Genomic DNA, 21,495 nt, shown 5'->3' on the forward strand with positions numbered 1-21,495 from the left:
AAGCCACATGAAAAAGTAGCCATACTTTTGATGTTTTGCTCTCAGCTTAATAATGCAATAATTTTGGTGTTGTATTACATCAAGTTGAAACCTGGAAACTCAACAAAATATATGTTTTTTTAAAATAAGATGTAGGTTGAACAAATGAGGCAGGGTGGTAAAACATTTACCAGCAATTTAAATCAAAAGCAAAATACTGCAGATGCTGGAAATCTAAAACAAAAACAGAAATCCGAGAACTACTCCAAGTCAGGCAGCATCCGTGGAAAAAGAAAGAGTTAATGTTTCAAGTCGATGGCCTTTTGTCAAATCTTTAACTTCTTCCAGTTCTAAGAGTTTTCAAGCAATTACAGAATGGGAGGGGGGGGGGGAAGAGCAAAAGGGAAGGTCAGTGATAGGGTGGGAGGGAAGGAGCAATTAAATGACAAAAGGAATGATGATGCAAAGCAAGGAGGGTGGTAATGGGACAAGTAAAGAAACAAAAGGTAGGTCGAGAGGAGCTATAAATGGCCACAGCAGAACCACTAACAGAGCCTGCTGTCCAAAAAATGGGAGCCGTGGTCATGATCTGAAGTTATTGAAATCAATGAGTCCGAAAGGTTGTAAAGTGCCTGATCAAAAGATGAGGTGCTGTTCCTCGAGCTTCTGTTGAACTTCATTGGAATAGTGTAGGAGGCTGAGATCGGAGTGGGATGGAGAATTAAAATGGTAAATGACCAGAAGCTCAGGGTCACGCTTGCAGACTGAACGGAGGTGTTCAGCAAAGCGATCACCCAATCTGCGTTTGGTCTCTCCGATGTGGAGGAGTCCACATTGTGAGCAGGGAATACAGTATAGTAAATTGAAAGAAGTGTAAATAAATCGCTGTTTCACCTGGAAGGAGTGTTTGGGGCCCTGGATGATGGGAAGGGAGGTGGTGAAAGCGCAGGTGTTGTATCGCCTGCGCTTGCATGGGAAGGGGAGCGGGTGATGGAAGAGTGGACAAGGTGTCGTGGAGGGAACTGTCCCTTTGGAGTGCTGGGAGGGAAGGGCAAGATTTGTTTGCTGGTGGCATCGCGCTGGACATGGTGAAGGATGATCCATTGAATGTGGATGCTGGTAGGATGGAAAGTGAGGACAAGGGGATCCTATCGTGGTTGAGGGCAGAAGTGCGGGAAATGGGACGGACACGGTCGAGGGCCCTGTCAACTACAGTGGAGGCAAATCCTCGGTTGAGGAATAAGACCTATCAGAAGCACTGGTGTGGAAGATGGCATCGGAAGAACAGATGTGACGGAGAAACTGGGAGAATGGAAAGAGTCTTCACAGGAAGCGGGGTGGGAGGAAGTGTAATCAAGGTAGCTGTGGGAGTCAGTGAGCTTTTTCGTTCATGTTCGTTGATGGCCTATCCCCAGAAATGGAGGTGGAGAGGTCGAGGAAGTGAAGAGTTGGAGATGGACCGTGTGAAGGCGAAGGAAGGGTGGAAATTGGAAGCAAAGTTGATGAAATTTTCCAGTTTGGGGCGAGAGCAGGGAATGGCACTGATACAGTCATCAGTGTATTGGAAAAAGAGATGAGGGAGGGTATCTAAGTAGGACTGGAACAAAAAATGGTCTACATATTGAACAAAAAAGCAGGAATAGCTAGGACCCATATGAGTTCCCATAGCGACAGCTTCTATTTGAAGGAAGTGAGTGGAGTTAATTGAGAAGTTGTTCAACGTAAGAACAAGTTCGGTCAGGTGGAGGAGGGTGGTGGTGGATGGGGTCTGGTTGGGCCTCCGTTCAAGGAAGAAGTGGAGGGCCCGCGGGCCGTCTCGGTGGGGGAGTGGAGGTGTAAAGGGACTGGACTTCCCTCAGTTGTGTATTTCCAGCATTTTCTGTTTTTATACCAGCAATTGAATCTAGACAACTTTTTCCTCATTCTTTGAAAGAAGACCAATGTATACATACAAAGCTTTCTTCTGACCAAGCCCTCATCTGTCTTTCTAACCTGATGAGGCTTGAAGTTGTGACTTAATGTTTTATAATCTTTTTTTTTAAATTAGACCTTTTATAGGGTTCTTTATAATTTTCATGTTTCGTTGTCATTGATTTTATCACTGGTTAATTTGTCTTTTATATGCCTACTGGCATGGTTCAGTGCTTTTGCTGGTCTCAAAGGACTCTTAGTGTTGCTTCCTACAGTCCAAGATCTGTAGGTTTGCCTCAAACCTAAACCGAACCACCAGAGCTGGCAGATTATCTGACTCGCTGTGAAATTTTTAGAGTCGGTACTCCTAGAAGTAATCCTTTTGTATGTAAGCGGAGGTTGAGTTTCTTTGAGAGTAAAACTGTACCTGTGCTGAGAGGTGCAGCATTTTCTTTTCTGTGCCATAAACAGAAAATGAATGTAAACAGAAATTACACTCTCTTGCTTCCAGCGGCTACTTTTAGCTTTTCACTGAAGAATTGATCAAGTTTGTGTATTGTGGTGTCGGCTGTGGATCGGGTGGTAGCACTGTCGCCTTGTGAGTCAGAAGGTTGTGGGTTCAAGTCCCACGCCAGAGACTGAGCGCAAAATCCAGGTTGACACTCCAGTGCTGTACTGAGGGGGTGCTGCACTGTCGGAGGTGCAGTCTTTGGGATGAGACTTTAAATCGAGGCCCTGTCTGCCCTCTAGGGTGTGCATAAAAGACCCCATGGCACTATTCGAAGAAGCACAGGTGAGTTATCCCTAGTACCCTGGTCAAACATTTATCACTCAACCAATACCACTATATATTTAAAAAAAAAAACAGGGGATGCAAAGAAAAATGCCACAGATTAGGGTTGCCAACCCGAGTCTCCAGGAATTGAAGCTCAAGTTGCTGATGAAACCCAGGAGAAAAATCATAGAGGCATTAAAAGTAATTGTGCTTCTTCATTTCCTTTGAACACTTTCGTTTATTAGTTATAAAAATATTAGAGATGGGGGTGGGGGGAAAGAAAGGCTGTTTGGGCAGGGCATTTGACGGTAATGTGATGAAACTGGCAGGAATACGTCAAACCAGAGTTGACAACCCTAAGACAAATGCTTACTACTTTAGCTTTCTTTTAACTTCTTGCTATTAAAGTTTAATTAAAGTGTTGCAATACAAGATTATCCACTAGGTGGAATGCCAGCCAGTCTTGTGCAGTGTTTGGAGTTATTTCATGTGTCTTTTACTCTTGTTGATCAAATGAAGCCAACGTTGGCTGAATTTGTTATCTTTAATTTAACCAGCGATGCATTAATGTAAAAAAAAATCTATTAGCTTCCTCACCCACATGCTAATAAAATAGATTGGTCTCTGGCATACAAAATTTAGCATTCATCCCTCTAACATAAGGGGGAAAAATCAGACCCAGTGTGTTGGAACTGTGTGCGTCTTCTATTTTAATTGCTTTCCATTTTAATATTTACTCTGTCTCTGGGACAAAGTGATTTGTTTTGTCATTTGGTACAACGTTCTAAGGTAGTCCTGTGTATTGTCTATCCAAGGGACCCATGACCCTTGTATTTTTTAAAAAAACTTTAGTCACTTAGTTTGGTATATGGCACAAGGCGATACCTTACCTCATGCTGCAGCTGTCCGTTACAGCTGTGGTCAGCCATCTACAACTTGCAAGTATATCCTCCAGCAATCACACCATAACTGGAAACATTTTTTGGCCATTTTAATGGGTTATAAAGCCTGCTGTTGCAAGTGCCGCCAAACTTTTAACAGATCAAAACGTGAACTACAAATATCACACAGAAAGACATTGCCAGAAACCCAAATAACTGGGGGCACAAGTTGAAAAAAAATTAGGAAGTTGGGAGTGAGAAAATGAGATCAAGTGGAACTTTTTCCACCGAAAAGCTAATAGCTGTGCAATGAGCTGCCAGGACATGCAATTGAGGCAGACTGTATAAGTGGGTTAAAGAGACAATTAGAGGTGTTTCTCGGAAGAGAAGGTGTGAAGGACACAAGAAGGTAGAATTGACATCTGAAAAAGGGGTATGATCCTTGGCCCTGAATGGCCTGTTTTTATTTCTAAAAGTTCTTACAGCTGCAAAATCTCAGATTTTTGAGCACTGTGGTTTCTACTAAACAGAAGCGTTAAATTAATTTGAAATATTAGACTGTGGTTTCACACATCTTAGCTCATTGCTTGGTTCCCTTGTTTAACGGTTTTGGTCTGGCTTGTTAGGAATTCATATGGGTAATTGTGGAATCTGGTGTTCTCAGTAGGGAACTGGTACATCCAGAGTGCGCATCGCCGGAAATAGAGATCGGGAAGTCAGTAATTTTTCAAGGTGGACTCTGAGGGAAATTCCGCTTTGGGATTGCAGAATCACCTGATGAGTTTATTGACGGTTCACTGCAGTAATGAGTTCTGTGAGCGAGATTAGCAATTTAGTTACGAATTGGGAGCAGTTTTACACAGTGTGCTCATAACTACTGCAAATTTGCATGAGACTGCCCTAAGTTGATTTGACTTTGGATCCTTACAGCCATCAGAGAGGGAGAAGAAACTTTAATCATATTTGTCTGGGCTACTGTGAAAACTGGGACTTAAAGGTGAAAGGATGATGCTGTTAATGCACCTAAATGAATATAACTTGGCAATTTTTGATGGGATAAAATTACATAGAATGTACAGCACAGAAACTGGCCATTCGGCCCAACAGGTCCATGGGGGAGGTCATGCTCCCTGCGAGCCTCCTCCCACCCTTCTTCATCTAACCCCATCAACATATCCTTCTATTCCTTTCTCCCTAATGTGTTTATCTAGCTTCCCCTTAAATGCATCTACGCTACTCCATGTGGTAGCGAGTTCCTTCTAACCACTCTCTAGGTAGAGAAGTTTCTCCTGAATTCCCTATTGGATTTATTAGTGACCATCTTGTACTTGTGGCCTCTAGTTCTATTGCCAAAATAAAAGTCAAGTTTGACGTTCCAATTGGGGTTTGTTTACCTTGTATTAAAAGGAATTGATATTTCTAAGAAAATATCAGCGTACTTGTACATTACACTAGATCAACTTTTTTTTTTAGAAACCTCCAGTTCTCTACTGAAATATTAATTGCCCATTGAACAGAAGGAACAGCCAACAATTGTTTTTCATTGGCTTTCTGAAGAGGTTCTCAAAATGTAATGTCTTATTTTGTACAGGCACTTAATGATTAAGCTTCTAAAACTTAAGATCCAGCACAGGAAAGTTTGTGTTTTCCCCCATTTGATTTGTTGACTTTATGCCTGAGGTTCTCAAACCCTATTCTCAGTGATTTTATTTGAGTCAAAGTTAACTGCAATTTAATTTTCAAAATTGGAGTAAATGCAACATTTTTTCTAAATTGCTCAAATTTGAAGGTATTTAGAGTTGACTTTTTGAGCGTGGTATTAATTGCTGCCTTTTTTGATTCACAGCAAAGATTGATCAAGAATCTAAAGAAGCTTTCTTGTCTGGAACTCACAAAAGGTAATTTTTTTCAAACTTCTGATCCTACAGTAGAAATCTCCTTTGGTAAGCAAAATATTCTCCAATGATCTGATTCAGAAACTACTTCATATTATATAAAGAATGAGTTGGTATCTGGGAAAAACATGCTCTTATTAATGAGTGCAAATTAACTGATGTTTATTGTGTCAAAGTTTACATGGGTTTGCAGGTGTAAGGGATCAGGGAGATTATTCTTTCCCTGTATCATTTATTGTACATCAGATATCAAAATGAAATTCTTGTCTTGTGCTTCATCCAAGATTTGCTAATTGCTTTGAAGATCATATCTACTTTTAGTTCAAACACTGGTGCTATTTATCTTGGAAGACTTGATTGTTGATGGCAACATTCCCGACCGAGGTAATATCGTGCTTCGATGAATGAGAGTCGGGATGAAAATTAGTTCACATTTTTTAGTCTTAATTGAACTGCATAGGGGAAAGGCAGAAGTTGGACATGTCAAGTGAAATTACATGAAGTTGCAGCATCTGTTTTCCTTCCTCTTTCCGTCCCCCTCAAGTTCCTTTTTTCTCGTGGCGCTGGGATAACATGCCACAGGTTCTGGCAATCCTCCAATATCTCACGCGAGCCTACATCGTGAGTGTTAGCCCAGCCAGCTATTTGGCCATGGGGCATCACTACCAATTCCGATTCTGTCTTGACCTGATATCCATTAACATGCTTCACAGCCCAGTTCACTCAGCTGAAGTCAAATGTTGCCCCCCATCACTACCCTTGGTGGCATTCACTAACTCAGCATATACCAACTATTCAACTTGGAGCCACCCTGGTCTGTTACACTCAGTAACACAATGCATTTACTCATTGAGTCCTTGGAAAGCCCCACATGCAGACAGTTTGAAGCAGAGTGAATTGCAAGAATGAACTGTCGTAAAATGGTTGGCAACTATTACACAAGGCTGGTACTGGAGATGAATCCTCTGTCAAAGAAATCTTATAGTAAGGTCCACTGAATAAACTAATGGTTCCTGTGTTCAGTACCAGGTCTGTGATAGTTAATTTCTTTTTTTCTTCACTCACCAATCTATTCCCCTTTCTCCACCCCCACCCCCCTTCTCTTTGGAGTGCAGGCACCTTCTGGTACTTTGCCCAAGTGGCTATTATTCATTTGAGTTTTGACAGTGAGTGTTGGCAGATTATTTAACCTGGCCAGGGGGGAGGGAGTACATTACAGCTGAGCCTGACCCTGACCCTGTTCTCATATGTACACTTCTTGCAGGGGTTATGGAATAGCGTTGAAGTGTGGGTACCCTGCTGGTTTTATTTTTCTTCCCTTAACCCTGGAGTGCATCAACTGATTTGTAGCGCTCTTATTGCTGCCTTGGTTGAAAAACAAGTAATTCAGCAGAAACTGGGGACTGAACCCAGGGCCTCCCTGGCTTGCATTGCTCATTTACTCAAGGTAAACTTAGTTATTAAGGGGAGGATCCGTGCCATTAGCAAATTTGAGGCAGAATGTTGGGTGTCTCAACATGCTAAATAAAGGTTCATGCTCCTCATTACCATCCAGTGCCTTCCACTCTCACCTGGAAGTATGTGTCATTGCCATGTGAGGTCATTCGATTAGGACATAAAGTACGAAAGAGAGACTTGCATTTAAATAGCGCCTTTCACGATCTCAGGACCTCCCAAAGCACAATGACATACTTTCGAAGTGTAGTCACTGATATAATGTAGGGAAATGCGACCGCAAACAACAATGAGAATCTGTTTCAGTGATGTTGGTTAAGGGATAAATATTGGCCAGGACGCGGGGGCGATCTCCCCTGCTCTTCTTTGAATAATGATGTGGGATCTTTTACATCCACCTGAGGGCAGATATAAAAGATCCCATCGGTTTAACGTCTCATCCAAAAGATGGCACTTCCAACAGTGCACTGCTCTCTCAATACTACACTGAAGTGTCAGCCTAGATTACATGCTCAAGTCTTTGGAGTGGGATTTGAACCCACAACCTTCTGACTCAGTTGAGAGTGCTTCCACTGAGCCAAGGATGACACCAATTAGTGGCATCCATAGTCAAGTAGCTTGTTGGCACTAACTTAATCTCATGTTCTAAATAGCCACTTGGGCAAGGCAAATGCCAGGGGTTGCTACCTGTACATTAGTTGCCTGTTGTATTAATCTACAAATCTGATGGGGAAATTGCCTTCGTGAGATGAGGGATAAGGGGGGAAATATAGTAAGGAAAAGTTTATGGAAAAACATAGCTATTTAAATATTGGAGGGTGGGGGAGAAAGGAGAGAAAAACTGGGACACTGAGCAGGGCTAATTAGAGTGAGGATCCAAAGGAAATTTGTACTTTGTATGCTGTAGCATAGACAGTTCAAACAGAATGAATACATGAAATGGCTGGGTTAAAAATCAGATAACTATGATAGATCAGCCTGCAGCTGTCCTACTGGCTCCATGGTTAATATGTTGAAGATTTATCACAAGTGTTTTGTATGGCTCCATTACAATGAGAAGGCAATCAGGCAAACTAGATGGGTAGAACAGTTGTGACTCTTTTTAACTGTTTTCCTTTGATGCGGAGAGGAGGAAGTTTAACATTTTTTTTAAAAAAACAACTTTTTATGGTGTTCAGTAAGGGTGAAGCAAGATTTTTTTTAAAAACGCAATTCAAATACAGAAAACACGAGGGCTATCTAACACGAATTTGTGTTACTTTTTATGAACATGAGCCAGAACGATCAAGAACCAAGCCCTGAGCTCATTGATACAGATAACTGCAGTAAAATGTAAATTTCTATTCCTCTTCCCCATTGCACCCAGCCCCCCTCATCCCTTTCAAAGTGTGGTGTTAAGATTTATTTTGGAGTAGAGAAGTTCCTACTGTTGAAGATGCAACAACTGATCGTTTTCAAACATTCTTTTCCATGAACTCACTCTGGTAAATGGTTAAAATGTCCCGGTAGAGAATTCAAGAGGTCACTGGGTTATGCATAGCACAGCAGGATGGGGTGGAAGATGAACAGAGAATGCATGATGCTGACATTAAGCCCCTCTGACACTCCATGTGGGGCGTGAGTGTGGTGTTAGCCACATGGTCACTGATGGAATGAGCAAGATCAGATGGTTGAAGAATAATTGGATTATTTTAAGGGAGAAAATGTTGATAATTGAAGGTGTTGGAAAGACATTCTGAAATAAAAATATCAAGGTGGCAAGTGTGGGGATTATGAAAGGAGTTTGGGTTTTGTAATGAAAAATATTCATTCCAGACAGAAATGGAACATATATAGAGCAAGTTACCAAAGAAAACCATTAAAGTGAACAGTATAAATAGGTACAGGAAGCAATTAGACATGGAATTAAGGGATACAGTGAGAGGAGAGGTTGATGAATAAAGACAGATGGGCTTAATGACTTTTCCTGTTCGTAAAAATTTGTATTATTACTAAAGGGGAAAAAAATAATGAGACTAATAAAGGTGGAACGTAAAGGAAAAACAGCAAAACCAGTCGTATCATATTGAAGGCAAAGGCAAAATATGGGGAAAACCTAGTTACTGATAATACATGTACAATTCACAGATGTCTTGAGCCATGGAGATTAAGCAGTCAAATGAAAACAATGAACAAAACTAGAGCTAATGAGAACTGAAGGTAAAATAATGTGCTGCCCCATTAATGCTCCAACATTATCCATCTAATGCTCGGGCACAAATTATTGTCTGAGGGAGAGGAAAATTAAAGAAGTCACCAAGCTGCACCTGTATACTTTCTATCGGCTGATTATAGAGTTGCATTTTTCAAGAACAGCTTTCTTGTTTAGCAGGAAAATTGGTATGATGCACTATACCTTAGGGAGGGGTAGTCGAGGGGTAATATATATATAACGATTCACTAAATATCCCCCATGATGATTTTAAAAACTCAGAAGTGGAAGTATTGATTTACTGTATTGACACTATATATAGGCATCACAATTGTGACATGATTTGACATGTGTTCATCTATAGCTGGCTAGAGTATAGCTTCCCACTGTAACATGTACCCGATTGCATCTTGAGGGCATGGGGGGAAACAGCTTTGTTGGGCTCCCAACACGTGCACATGCTCTGCTTGTACAAACAGAAAACACTGCCGGTTTGGAGTTTTATGGTGCTGCTTTACGAGAGAAAAAGTCTTGGGTTGGAAATTGAGTATTAATGTCCCTAATATAATTCAATATCATAACACCATATTCTCACTGTAAATGAAAAGGAGCTATGAAGTTAGCCAAAATGTGTTTGCTTACTGTAGTGGAATAATTATATGAATAACATCAGTATATTTTATCTAAAGTTTTCATAATTCTATTCTATAGTTTAAAATATAAAACTCCTACGATCTGACTAGATATTTTATTTTCCTTTGTGTTAGAAGAGGAGGACTGGATTTGCAACGTTTCTAGATGTGATCCTTTAATCCTTCACGTTTAATTACCTTCTCGCCTACATCATATTAGTCTCTACTGTCCTCATACATTACACATCATGGTCAAGTAAAATCTAAATGTTTGGTTTTTGTATTTGTTTGTAAGACTAGAAGTAATGCAGGGGAAAAGAATCCCTATCAGACGGTCTCTGTTCAGCTGACAAACTGTTCGGGCCGTATGTATCAGAACTTGTCATTTGAATTTCTGCCTTCCAACTTGCTGCAAGTCTTCCATTGTAGCTAATCATATAATAATTATGTCCTACGTTTAAATTATTTTTTTGACCAATTCTGCTTTGAACTTTGAGCAATGTGCTGAAAATGAGAATTAATAAGGTACGATGGTTGCTGAGATTTAAGGAGTGATTAGGATAGCCAAACTTTTTTTAAAAAAATCAAATTACCTAAAATTGTTTTTAAACCAATCCCTTTGAAACCTTATTAGATTTATCCTTGTGGCTCAGCGACCTTGTAAGACTATTTTGTGTTCTTTTTATATAGTATAAACACAGAAGAAAGGCAATGCTTCTGCTTTTAAAAATAAGTAGAGGACAAGAGCTGGGCATTGAAAGATTGCACTCTGTTATGAATTGCCTTTTTGTTATCCATAATGGTATAAGTAATAGAAGATGAAATGTATGCTTAAGAATTATGCTCTAATGTGTGTCACTTTGGTATGGTCGCGTTCTTGAAAATGTAGGGTTGTTTAAACAAGGTTATCACACAATAATTACAGATGAGGGCATTTCACTCATTTTTGTTGTTCATTCTTGGGATGTGGGTATCATCTGCCTTTATTGCCCATCCCTACTTACCCTGAGAAGGTGGTAGGGGGTGACCTTTTTGAATGGCTACAGTCCTTCTTTATATTGGTTTGATACAACTGAGTGGTTTGCTGGGCCATTTCAGAGGGCAGTTAAGAGTCAACCACGTTATTGTGAGATTACATCAGCTTTTATTTCCAGATTTTTTTTTTTGTTAACTGATTTCAAATTCTCAATCTGCCATGGTGGGATTTGAACTCGCATTCTCTGGATTACCAGTCCAGTAACATAACCACTTCATTACTGTACTCATTGCATTCATCCATCCAGAGATGCTAATGTGCCCACATTGTAGCATCCAGTTGTTTCTTAAATGTTTCCAGGATTTTTGCACCCTTCACAGTATCTGAGAGTTTATTCCACATGCCGATCACTCTTTGTGAAGGTGAATTTCTTGTCATCAGTCCTAAATTGCCTTTTACTAGTTTGAACCTATGTCCCCTTGTTCTAATCCCACAGTTTAATTTAAAGTAATATTCTGGGTTAACTTTTTAATAACCCATAACAATCTTGTATACCTCTACGATTACCTCCTTTCCAAGTTGAAAAGTCCACATCCATCTAGTCTTTCTGCATAACTCAGACCATTGATACTAGGGGGTAAATTTTAACCCCCAAGAACGGGTGGGTTGGGGGCAGGTGGGAGGTTAAAATAACAGCTTTTTGGAGCGGGACCTCATCCCGGCTCCAACTCGCCCACTTCTGGGTTTAACCCAGGCAGATTTGTGTGCGTGTGGACAGCGGACACCAGGAAGTCCCGCCCCCGCTTAAAGCTGACGGGCCGATACTTAAAAGGGCAATGTACCTCACTGGTACTTGAGGTGATTAATATTTTGTGTATTGGACACTTAAATGAATTTAACCTTACCTGTTCGGGTTTCCTATCGCTTCTGATTCACGTCAGATGAAAGCAGGCGTGAAGGGCCGGATCCAGGAGGTTGAGTGCCTTTATTGCACTGCTTGTGGGCCAGGAGGAGCAGGAGTGCTTCATCCAGAGCCAACAGGAACCCCGCGACGCCACTGCCCCCCCCCCCACCATCCCCGGCCCACCAATCTCTGATGCTGGCTGGACCGCCCATGTCGTTGCTTGCTGACCCCCCCACCCCCAAAGCCCTGATGCTGTCGATGACCCTACCCCTGATATCATCCACTTCGGTCTGTCAGTCCCCCCACCACCACCAACCTCCGATTTTTTTTTTTCCCAAGCCTGATGATCTCTCTCCCTCCCTCCCACCCCCCTCTCTGATTTGCAGCTCCCTTCGCTGCCTGGCGCGTTGGCAACCTGGAAGCTAAAATACTCACTTTCAATTGAGTTGCGATCGCAGATCGCGACACACTCGATTCACTTCTGGGTTCCCCACGTGAATATCTGTGGACGCGTTGGGTACCCAGCTCCGAGTGAAAATTATGCCCTAGGAATCAACCTCAAGGCTTTCCTCTGCACTGCCTACACTGCTTGAATATCTCTCTCTCATTTCTAGGAGAAACCATTCAAGGCATGGTCTGACCAAAGCACTACCTTCTCTGACTTATTCTCATTCATCTTTTTAATAGTCAGATTGCTGATTGTTTTCCACTATTGGCGATGTTTCACAGCTGTTAAGGTTAGAAATCCCCACACTCAAAAAAAAACCTTGCATTTTTTTTGGTTTGACTGGTTATTTAATTTTGAGACTAATTTATCGAATGAATGATTAAATGAATGTGGTGCATTGATTGTCACTTTTCATGATCTTATCCATGAAAGGCATCCTTATCCACAGCAATTTTTTGCGCTTATCGAGGTGAAGGATGTTGGTGCAACACTTTCAATTTCAAGCATCTGTTGTCAGCATCAAGTACCTCCATTGCCAACCCCAACAATGTGCCTCAGCCCCAACCTCAGAGCATCATCTACTGCACCAGTGTGATATCTTTTCCATTTCCAAAACCAACCATCCTTAGGCCTATGAGTGAGATAGTGCCTATTAGGTGCAATTTTGTTCCAAACAGGAAATCATTCACCTTAATATATTTGCCGATTTTAGAAACTGGATTTAGACAGCCCAAACTCTTAGCTTTCTGTGTTTCAGCCTCATTTATAGCTTTTTGGTTGTCCCCTTACTGCTATCATTGTTAACGCTAAGAAAAATCTTAACTTATGTTTTGCATCCACCAGCTATTCTTTTGTTCCTTCCCTCTGTGATCACTCTTCTAACATGTTTCTTGCAAGTTCCTGTTTCCATCTCTGATAGCCTCTTCATCTTTTCTCCGTGTGATTTGTATGACTTGTTCTTATTTTGCCTCTAATTTTTCTGTTCATTCATTTAGGATCCGAATTGTTTAGTATATGTTTGCTGACACTAGGTATGTGTTTATTCTGTGTGCTCTGGATTACACCTTTAACAGTGTTCCACTTGTCCTCTATTGAAGTGATGAACAAGCCCCACCAAGCAATTTGCTTAAGATCAACAGCATCCAGTATAACGCTTTGAGCACCGTCTCCAGCTGACTATAATTTCCAAGTTTGCATATCTCTCCCTTTTGGAGTATTGGTTAACGTTTGCATTCCTCCAGTTCTCAAGGACATCTTTTTGTATCTAAAAGCCACTTAAAAATAGTAGTTTGAGTTTTGCCTGCCTCCTCCGTTATTTGAGGATTCCAGGGCGCTCATCATTTGAGCGCATATCTCATTGACATTGAAACCTCTTCAGTATTTTCATGGAGGATTTGTTACTGCTGACTACTTGTAACATTCCTGAGCTAAAATAATTGTATCTAAAAGTTCTTTTAATTCTTCACAACTGAAGACTATATTGAACGCTGCTGCTATTTTCTGATTTTCTGATAATTCCACACCACTCATCCCCTAAAGGTCTTATTTAATATATAACGTAAAGGGTCTATCTAATAAATAAAAAGCTGTCTACAATGGAAATAGCTTAAGGGGAAAAAAAATGCCTTGTTAAATAAAATCAACTTTGCAATGCCTCTTGTCTCTACTAATGCTTGTTTTAATTATCCACAGTTGCCTTTAGTATGACTATCATTCCTCACTTTTTATTAACCACCTTGTTTAGCTACTTTGGTTGAGGGCTTATTGGGTTCTACTTTTTACAGATCCTTAGTATGGTCTTTCAAGATCTCTTTTTTTTTTACACTTCACATTTGAACTTGAGAGTACAGAAGCAAACACTGAAAATTGGTGAGTTTGTTATGAGGAAAGGTTGAGAAAAAGAGAGGCTTCAAGGCAGTTATGAATTGATCCATACATTTCTGGAGCGAGAAGGAATTGAGGGATATATTAAGACGACAAGAAGTGGAGTTGACTACAAAAATAGTTGGCTTTGTTGGACTGCACGTTTATCTGTTTTTGGGGGTGGGGGGATTAATTTGTATTGGTAATCCTCCACAGCTTCAAGTTTGCTTTTTCCAAGATATTGTGGCTCTGTACTAGCCTTAGGCTTTCAAAATGTTAAACCTAGCTATATCTCAAAGCTTAATTGCCAACCAACTTAAAAGTTGATGGGGTCGAATTTGCCTCGGGCAGTAGCCCAAAATGTGCGATATCGCATTGGCCACTTGTTGTAAGCCCAGCTTGATATTCAATTCTATTGAAGTTGGGGTAGGGACGTGGAGTATAACAGAAGGCTGGTACAACACTGCACGTTTAGCACCACTGTCAAAGACTAATTCCTACCCCAATATGTTCTGGAGATTGCTGCAGTTACATAGGAGCACAGAAACAGGAGTAGGCCATTCAGCCCCTCAAGCAGCCTGTTCTGCTATTCATTTAGAGCATGGTTGATGTGTACCTCAACTCCATGTGCCCTGCCTTTGTCATTGAAAAGCTGATTTGTATTTTTTATTTCTAACACCAACTCTAGTTTCCTATTTTTTATATTCGGCCTGAAATTTCAATTTAGGGATGTTTGTCACAGGTCAATCACATAAGGGACTTAGGCAGCATGGACTTTATCTCTTTATCAGAATTGCCGGCAGAACTTGATCATAGCATATGGCTCTTTTTGCTTGGCACTGCATGCTCCTTCAAATTCCTGAATTATTCAAGCCCCATTTTGAGAATGCCAGGGAGGAAAATGCAGCGAGAGAAGTAAAGTTATGTTGTAGATAACAGGAAGGAAGATGAGGAGGAACTTTCCCTCATCATGTATGTAATACTTCTTCCTATGTCGTAATTTCCATCTAATGTCTCCTTAACTCCAGTGGATTTGTCCACTCCCATTCCTCCTCTAAAGTTAATAGTTGCACATCCTGTTTTAAAACTCAGAGATGGAAAATTATGCAATAGGTTTTAAAATAAAGATAGATTAAGAAAAAGATTTTACAGCAGGTGTGAACTGTGTGAAGATGAATTTAAAAGTGAAATGTTTAAGCCAAAAAAGGTGAAGTGTGAAATTCATGCCCAGTACTTGTGAAGAGATAATAAGGGAAATGTAATCAGAGATTGAGTAGATTCCGAAAGGCATGCCCAAACTCAGTCTAGCCACAAAGGTTTGATTGTAATTATTTTAAATGTAAACTGCGATAAAGTAACCACTCACACTAACATCTCTCTCTCATCTTAATCTCCTGAAGCAATTTGAATTATTTGTGACTCTGATTCACAAAGAACATATAAAAAATAATCTTGCTAGCACAAGTTGCCTATTGCAACATTTCATGTGGTCCCCAAAGGAAGTGTCTTTAGAGGTGGGGCCGGGTGTATTGTGTTAAGTGTAATGGATGGGTTTTGCAATTACATCAATTTGCAATACACATCTGTTGAATTTGTGTAAGTGGGGAAACAATCCACTTTTAGCTCTGCAAGCTATCCTTCAACATATGGAATGACATGCAAAGGGTAGGTCTGCAGTTGTTGTCCCATTGAAAGTATTTGGTCAGTGTCCTGGACTGGTTTTGATGGTTTGAGTTTGTGGGGGCGGTGTGGGAGGAAAGAGGTGGAGGGTCAGAGAGGGATTTTCCAATTTTTTTCCCCTTTATTGGCCCTGGGTTTTTTGCCTCTCCCTGGAGATTACATGACTGTAGGGAGTGGAGGAGTAGGAAATGTCTAGCCTGGCATCATGAGTTTGGGGCAGGCTTGATGGACCGACTAGTCTTTTCCTGCCCATCATTTTTGTATGTCCTTATGTTTACCAGCTGATCCACAGGTTCCAGAAACACCTGTCTCCTGTGATAGCTCAGCAAGTTTATTCAATGAGCAGCTGAGCCATAGAGACCAGGAAATTCTGAAATCTTGTAAAAGGAGAGTTATTTTTTAATTACCTTATCTTGTCTTTGTTATGGTTGTGGAATATAACTTTCATTTGAAAAATGACTACCACTTTCTGAAGATGAATAATCCAGCTTTCAGTCATTGGACTGGTTACAGCAAACTTTCCCAACTCTAAGTTATCCCACTGTTACCTTCATTATCGTGGCAAATATGCCTTCCAAGTGTTATAAAAAAGGCATCTTAGAGCTTAAACTGTGTCTCCATAAAGCCGTTCATCTTGAATAATAACAATCCCCCTCCTGCTTTCTCCAAGGTATGTACCCATTTATGAGGACATGTTCTCTGCATCTGAGGGGATAGAATTATTGTGGCATAGTAACCATTGCTGTTTATGAAATGAACCAGGTGGCAATCTCAAGCATGGGCACTTGAAAGCAATCAGGAACGCAAACATGCCTGTTTCCCCCTCGACAGACAGATCACACTGAGGCCAATTATACCTGCTGTCTTGGCTAAATTCAGGTGATAGCATAGACTGAGGATAAAATCTGGGTTTACTATCTGAGCTTTCAGGGAGCTTATTCCCTGCCCCCCCCCCAATTCTATAATGTTCTTCCACAGGAGGAAATATCAATGTCTTCTTTAAGAAAAATGCTGCTCAGAGTTGGAGCAAATCTTCGTTTCCATGCTGCTGACATTTTGGTATGTTAGATATAGCTGGACAATTGTACCGGAGCAAAATAAAAATCAGCAAAGGAGGAAGTTGGGCAATAGTGTCCAGACTTTAATGCCTATATTCTGATGAACTATACCAGAAATGTGTGATTAGGTGAATGGTGACACACAGTATATTATGTTCCACATAGTGGTATGCAAGTTAGCACCTTCAATTTTGCACTGAACACCTGATCCAGGCCAAGCTGTTGAGAGAGGAAAGGATAGGAGAAACTGGATGTTTCCATATAGAGGGAAAATCACTTGTGCCTGGACACCACCAAGCCACTGTTTGTTTTGTTAGCAATGACAAATGTTTAGGAAGATGGACCTGAAAAATGGTGTTCAGAGGAGGCAGCCATTGAATGAAAGGCTAAAAACAGAGAAATATGTCAAATAACTTTAAAGGTTTTATTGATTGCCTTTTGCTAGTTCAAAAGATGGCAGAACACTTAAGTGTTCTGATTTTGCTTTAGTCATTTTTTTGTAGAATGAGTAATTTTAATAACCGTTTTATAATTCAATGGACAATTGGATTGTTTTGTCTCCAGATCAAAAGGATTACAATTCTAAACCAGAGTTTAGCTGTCTTGTGAATGAAGTAGCCATTTGCAAATAGTTCAGGCATTTGTTAAACTGCCTCCAGTTCAAAAAAGCTAAGTTACAGGTTCAGTTATAGTGAGGGAAACTGATCTCCCATTGAAACATTGTATGATCACTTCAGCAATAAGATGACTATCTTTAAAAATATTAATTCTCTGAGATTAACTGTTTCCGCTGAGAATAGAAATTCCTAAGATTCCTAGGAGGAAAAGGGTTAAAGTCAAAGTTCACGCTGGTGCAATTGTACAAAAGAAAACCTTTGTTTAAAGTTTTACATACTGTTTTTGCCATTATTGAATCAGTATTTCTCTAACCACCATTGATGCAAGCAGTAACCTTTTCAAAGGCCATTTATAATGCCAGTCCAGTTTATTGTTCCTCAAACACAAAATTTGTTGGCTACATTTACACACATTACAGGCTTGCGCTCGAGTGAATTGGATGTTCATTGAATTTAGCCTTCCTGAAAAGGAAATTCCTTTTCTTTTTATTTGGGTAAAACCAATATGTAGGGTTTGATTCTTTTTACATATGATGATTCTATAATGCCTATGTGGACAGTTAAAGCGAGGATTAGTTACTGCTTAGCAAGCGTCTACAAAGAAATAGCTGAGGAGGAGAAAGGTCAGGCGGGCACAAGGAGAAGTAACAGATTAGATGAACCGAGATTAATGTAATTAATGTTCATTACCGGTTTAACGTGGAAAAGTTTGGCTTGTATATGGTTTAGAAGTTAAATTTGGGATTACTTTTAATTAATCTGTGGGTAGTGGATTTTGACACAAAAGTCAGCCAGTGAAAAGATGGAATATTTACATCAAAATAGGCACTTTATCCAAGATATTTATGAATAGGTGTTTTATGATCTGATGAAAGCACACAGGTCTGTGTTTATACAGCATAAGCAGTCAGACAAGGAAGGCTCCAGGCTGGCCTTACCAGAGATGTGACATGGAATGTTTTCAGTAATCCGCAAACAAATTACATCATTGAGTTTACAATATTGATAAAGTGTAATAAAAAATGAGCACGGCACTTGAGCAATTTAGCCTGTGTCAGGTGAAAGTTAAATGTTGAATTTACATGAAGCCATATAGCAATGTTTACAATTCCACAGACCAGATGTCTTGATTAATCCATTACAATAACCAGGTCTGACAAGAAAATGGATTCAGTGCACTTACCTTTCTGTTTATCATGAAATGTTCACTAAACAGTGAAAGCCATAGATAAGCATTCAGTGCTCCTCTCACTGTCTGTGGAAACCCTACACAGATGAGCTGGGTTTTGTTAAATGGGTTTGACATTTTAAGAACATTTCCACTTGTGGTTGTACATTGTGAAATTAATAAAGTGCCCTATGGAAAATGTCAGTTTGTTTGAGGGGACAGTATTAATTCTTTTTTTGGTTGGGACAGCTCATCTATGTGGAGATTAGGTTAACTTGAAAGTGTTATATTTTAAACTTTGTTGAAGTTGTATTCCTGAGATTTCTTCCCATGCACAAAACATTAGCAAGGAGTTGTAAGCTGCCAAAAAGGAGTGGATAGACTAGAGGAGCTGTGGTTGCTCTCCTTGGAGCAAAGAAGGTTAAGGGGAGATTTGATAGAGGTGTTCAAAATCATGAAGGGTTTTGATAGGGTAAATAAGGACTTGCATTTATGTAGTGCCTTTAACATCGTAAAACGTCCCAAGGCGCTACACGGGAGCATCATCAAACAAAATTTGACACAGCCACATAATGTGATATTACGACAGGCGACCGAAAGCTTGGTCAGAGGAGGTTTTAAGGCGCGTCTTAAAGGAGGAGAGGGAGGATTGGGGAGGGAATTCCAGAGCTTAGGGCCTAGGCAGCTGAAGGCACGGTCGCCAATGGCGGAGCGATTAAAATGGGGGATGCGCAAGAGACTAGATTTGGAAGAGCGCAGGGATCTCGGAGGGTTGTAGGGCTGGAGGAGGTTACAGAGATAGGGAGGGGCGAGGCCATGGGGGGATTTGAAAACCAGGATTAGAATTTTAAAATCGAGGCGTTCCCAGACCAGGAGCCAATGTAGGTCAGCAAGCACAGGGTTGATGGGTGAAAGGACTTGGTGTGAGTTAGGATATGGGCAGCTGAGTTTTGGATGTGGAGGATGAAAGGTGGCAGGCCAGCCAGCAGAGCATTGGAATAGTCAAGTCTAGAGGTAACAAAGGCATGGATGAGGGTTTAAGCAGCAGATGAGCTGAGGCCAGGGCAGAGATGGGCAATGTTTCCAGTGTCAGAAGGGTCAGTAACCAGAGGACACAGATTTAAGGTAATTGGCAAAAGAACCAGAGGTGAAATGAGGAGAAGCTTGTTTACGCAACAAGTTATGATCTGGACTGCACTGCCTGACAGGGTGAAGGAAGCAGATTCAGTAATAACTTTCAAAAGGGAATTGGAAAAATATTTGAAAGGGAAAAATTTACAGGGCAATGGGGGAAGAGCAGCGGAATTGGGACTAACTGGATAGCTCTTTGGAAGAGCTGACACAGGCACAATGGGCCAAATGGTGGCCTCCTGTGCTGTATGATTCTATGATTGAGAGCCCGCATTGAGTCAATTTTAACTTGACGAAATGGACATTAACAGGGTCTCAAAATGGAGCCAGTAGACTTACGGCCCCATTTAAGTGGACGATCAGCCCACTGCCACTTTCAGAGGGGCCTAGCGAAGAGCCTGCCTGTTTCAGGTAGTAGGCCCTTTATAATATGCAAATCTGGGTCCTTTGACTTACATAGGGCAATTGCCATTTTGGATAGAACTGGTCAGATAGAGCCGAAGAGACCTTGGGAAGGTAAGTATTAAATTATTTTTGTGGGGACAGGAGAAGCATTAGTGCTGCTGCAGGCCCCACAAAAATAATCTGGGCCGCTGCCATCCTGGGCTCCACCCCCACTGCAATTGATACCTCCACTAGGCTTGCCTTGTTGCTGGTCCGATGGCTTCCAGACCACCTGACGTTGGGCCAGCCTGAATCCGGCAAGCTGCATCAGGTCAACCATTTGGCACCCGCAGTTCGCCAGTTCCATTTGAGGCCAGGGCCTCAAAATGGCTTGGGCACCTTGGCCCCTGGGATGAACACGATCCACCTGTTGGCTACCCAAAAGTAAAAATGGACTCCAGTATGTCAATACAACACTACTGTTAGAGCTTTTGGAATTGTGTTAGGAACTAGAATATGTGAAGCAGTCGACATTGCCTTTTCGAGATCTCTTTTGCTCCTCTTCACCCCCGCCCAGTAATTCGAAGAGTGTAGTTGGTTGAGTGTGCATTCCAGGCAACTTTCAACAAGTTGCTCACATTTTTTTCTTATAAACATCGTTCTTGTTTTGTCACATGATGAAATTGTCGATAATAAAGATCAGAAGCCACATTACCCAAGACACATTGTGGTACAGCTTTTAGCAACAAAATAGTTTGTAAATAATTGCAACTGATTAGTCTGCAATCACTGAGCAGTGTTTAATTAGTTGAGTAAGAAGACAGTTGCCCAATTAGAGACATGGTAACTGCTTGTGGATGCATCAGACTGAATCATCAGGGTGTACTTGGGGCAGTGGTGATTGAGGGAGAAACAGATCTCCACTGTTGATATTAGTCATGCGTTACATCCCCAGTGTGAATTACGTACTTTTGCCTATCTCGGAGAACCTAGTCGACCACATCATCCTTCTCCAATGCCTCTCCTTCATTGTCCAGCTCAGCAGGACTGCCTTCTCCATTGGTTTTATTCTTACATATCCAATCGTAGCCAGAGCATCTCCAACAATGGCTTCTCTTCCTGCCCCCACACCTTTGGAATTCCCCCAAGGATCTATTCTTGGCCGCCTTCTCCTCGTCATCTGCATGCTGCCCCTTGGCAACAGGGGCCAGCTTCCACACATACGCCGATAATACCCAGCTCTACTTCTCCCACCATCTCGCTGAACCCCTTCACTGCCACGATGCTGTCAGACTGCTTGTACCACATCCAGTCTTGGATGGGTCGCAATTTCCTCCAGTTAGTCATTGGTAAGACCTAAGCTTATCGTCTTCAGCTCTTGCCACCAATTCCATACCCCTCCCAGCCATTGTCTCGGGTTGAACCAGACTGTTCTCTACCTCGCTATCCTATTGAACACCGAGCTCAGCTTCTGACCCCGTATCCTTTCCATCACAAAGATTGCCTAATTCCACCTTTTACAATATCACCTGCCTCCACTTGTGGCT

General features: G+C 41.2%; 1 protein-coding gene across 1 annotated transcript in view; it reads left to right on the top strand.

Moving 5' to 3' along the window:
- The window catches only part of LOC137324303 (formin-2-like), a 315,087-nt gene that overhangs the window by 238,701 nt on the left and 54,891 nt on the right, over positions 1-21,495 (top strand). Inside the window, exon 18 of the mRNA XM_067988446.1 lies at positions 5,393-5,444. Within this exon, the coding sequence (XP_067844547.1) occupies positions 5,393-5,444 (52 nt within the window). The remainder of the gene's footprint in view (positions 1-5,392; positions 5,445-21,495) is intronic.

Source organism: Heptranchias perlo, chromosome 8 (assembly GCF_035084215.1).
Source record: "Heptranchias perlo isolate sHepPer1 chromosome 8, sHepPer1.hap1, whole genome shotgun sequence".
NCBI lineage: Eukaryota > Metazoa > Chordata > Chondrichthyes > Hexanchiformes > Hexanchidae > Heptranchias > Heptranchias perlo.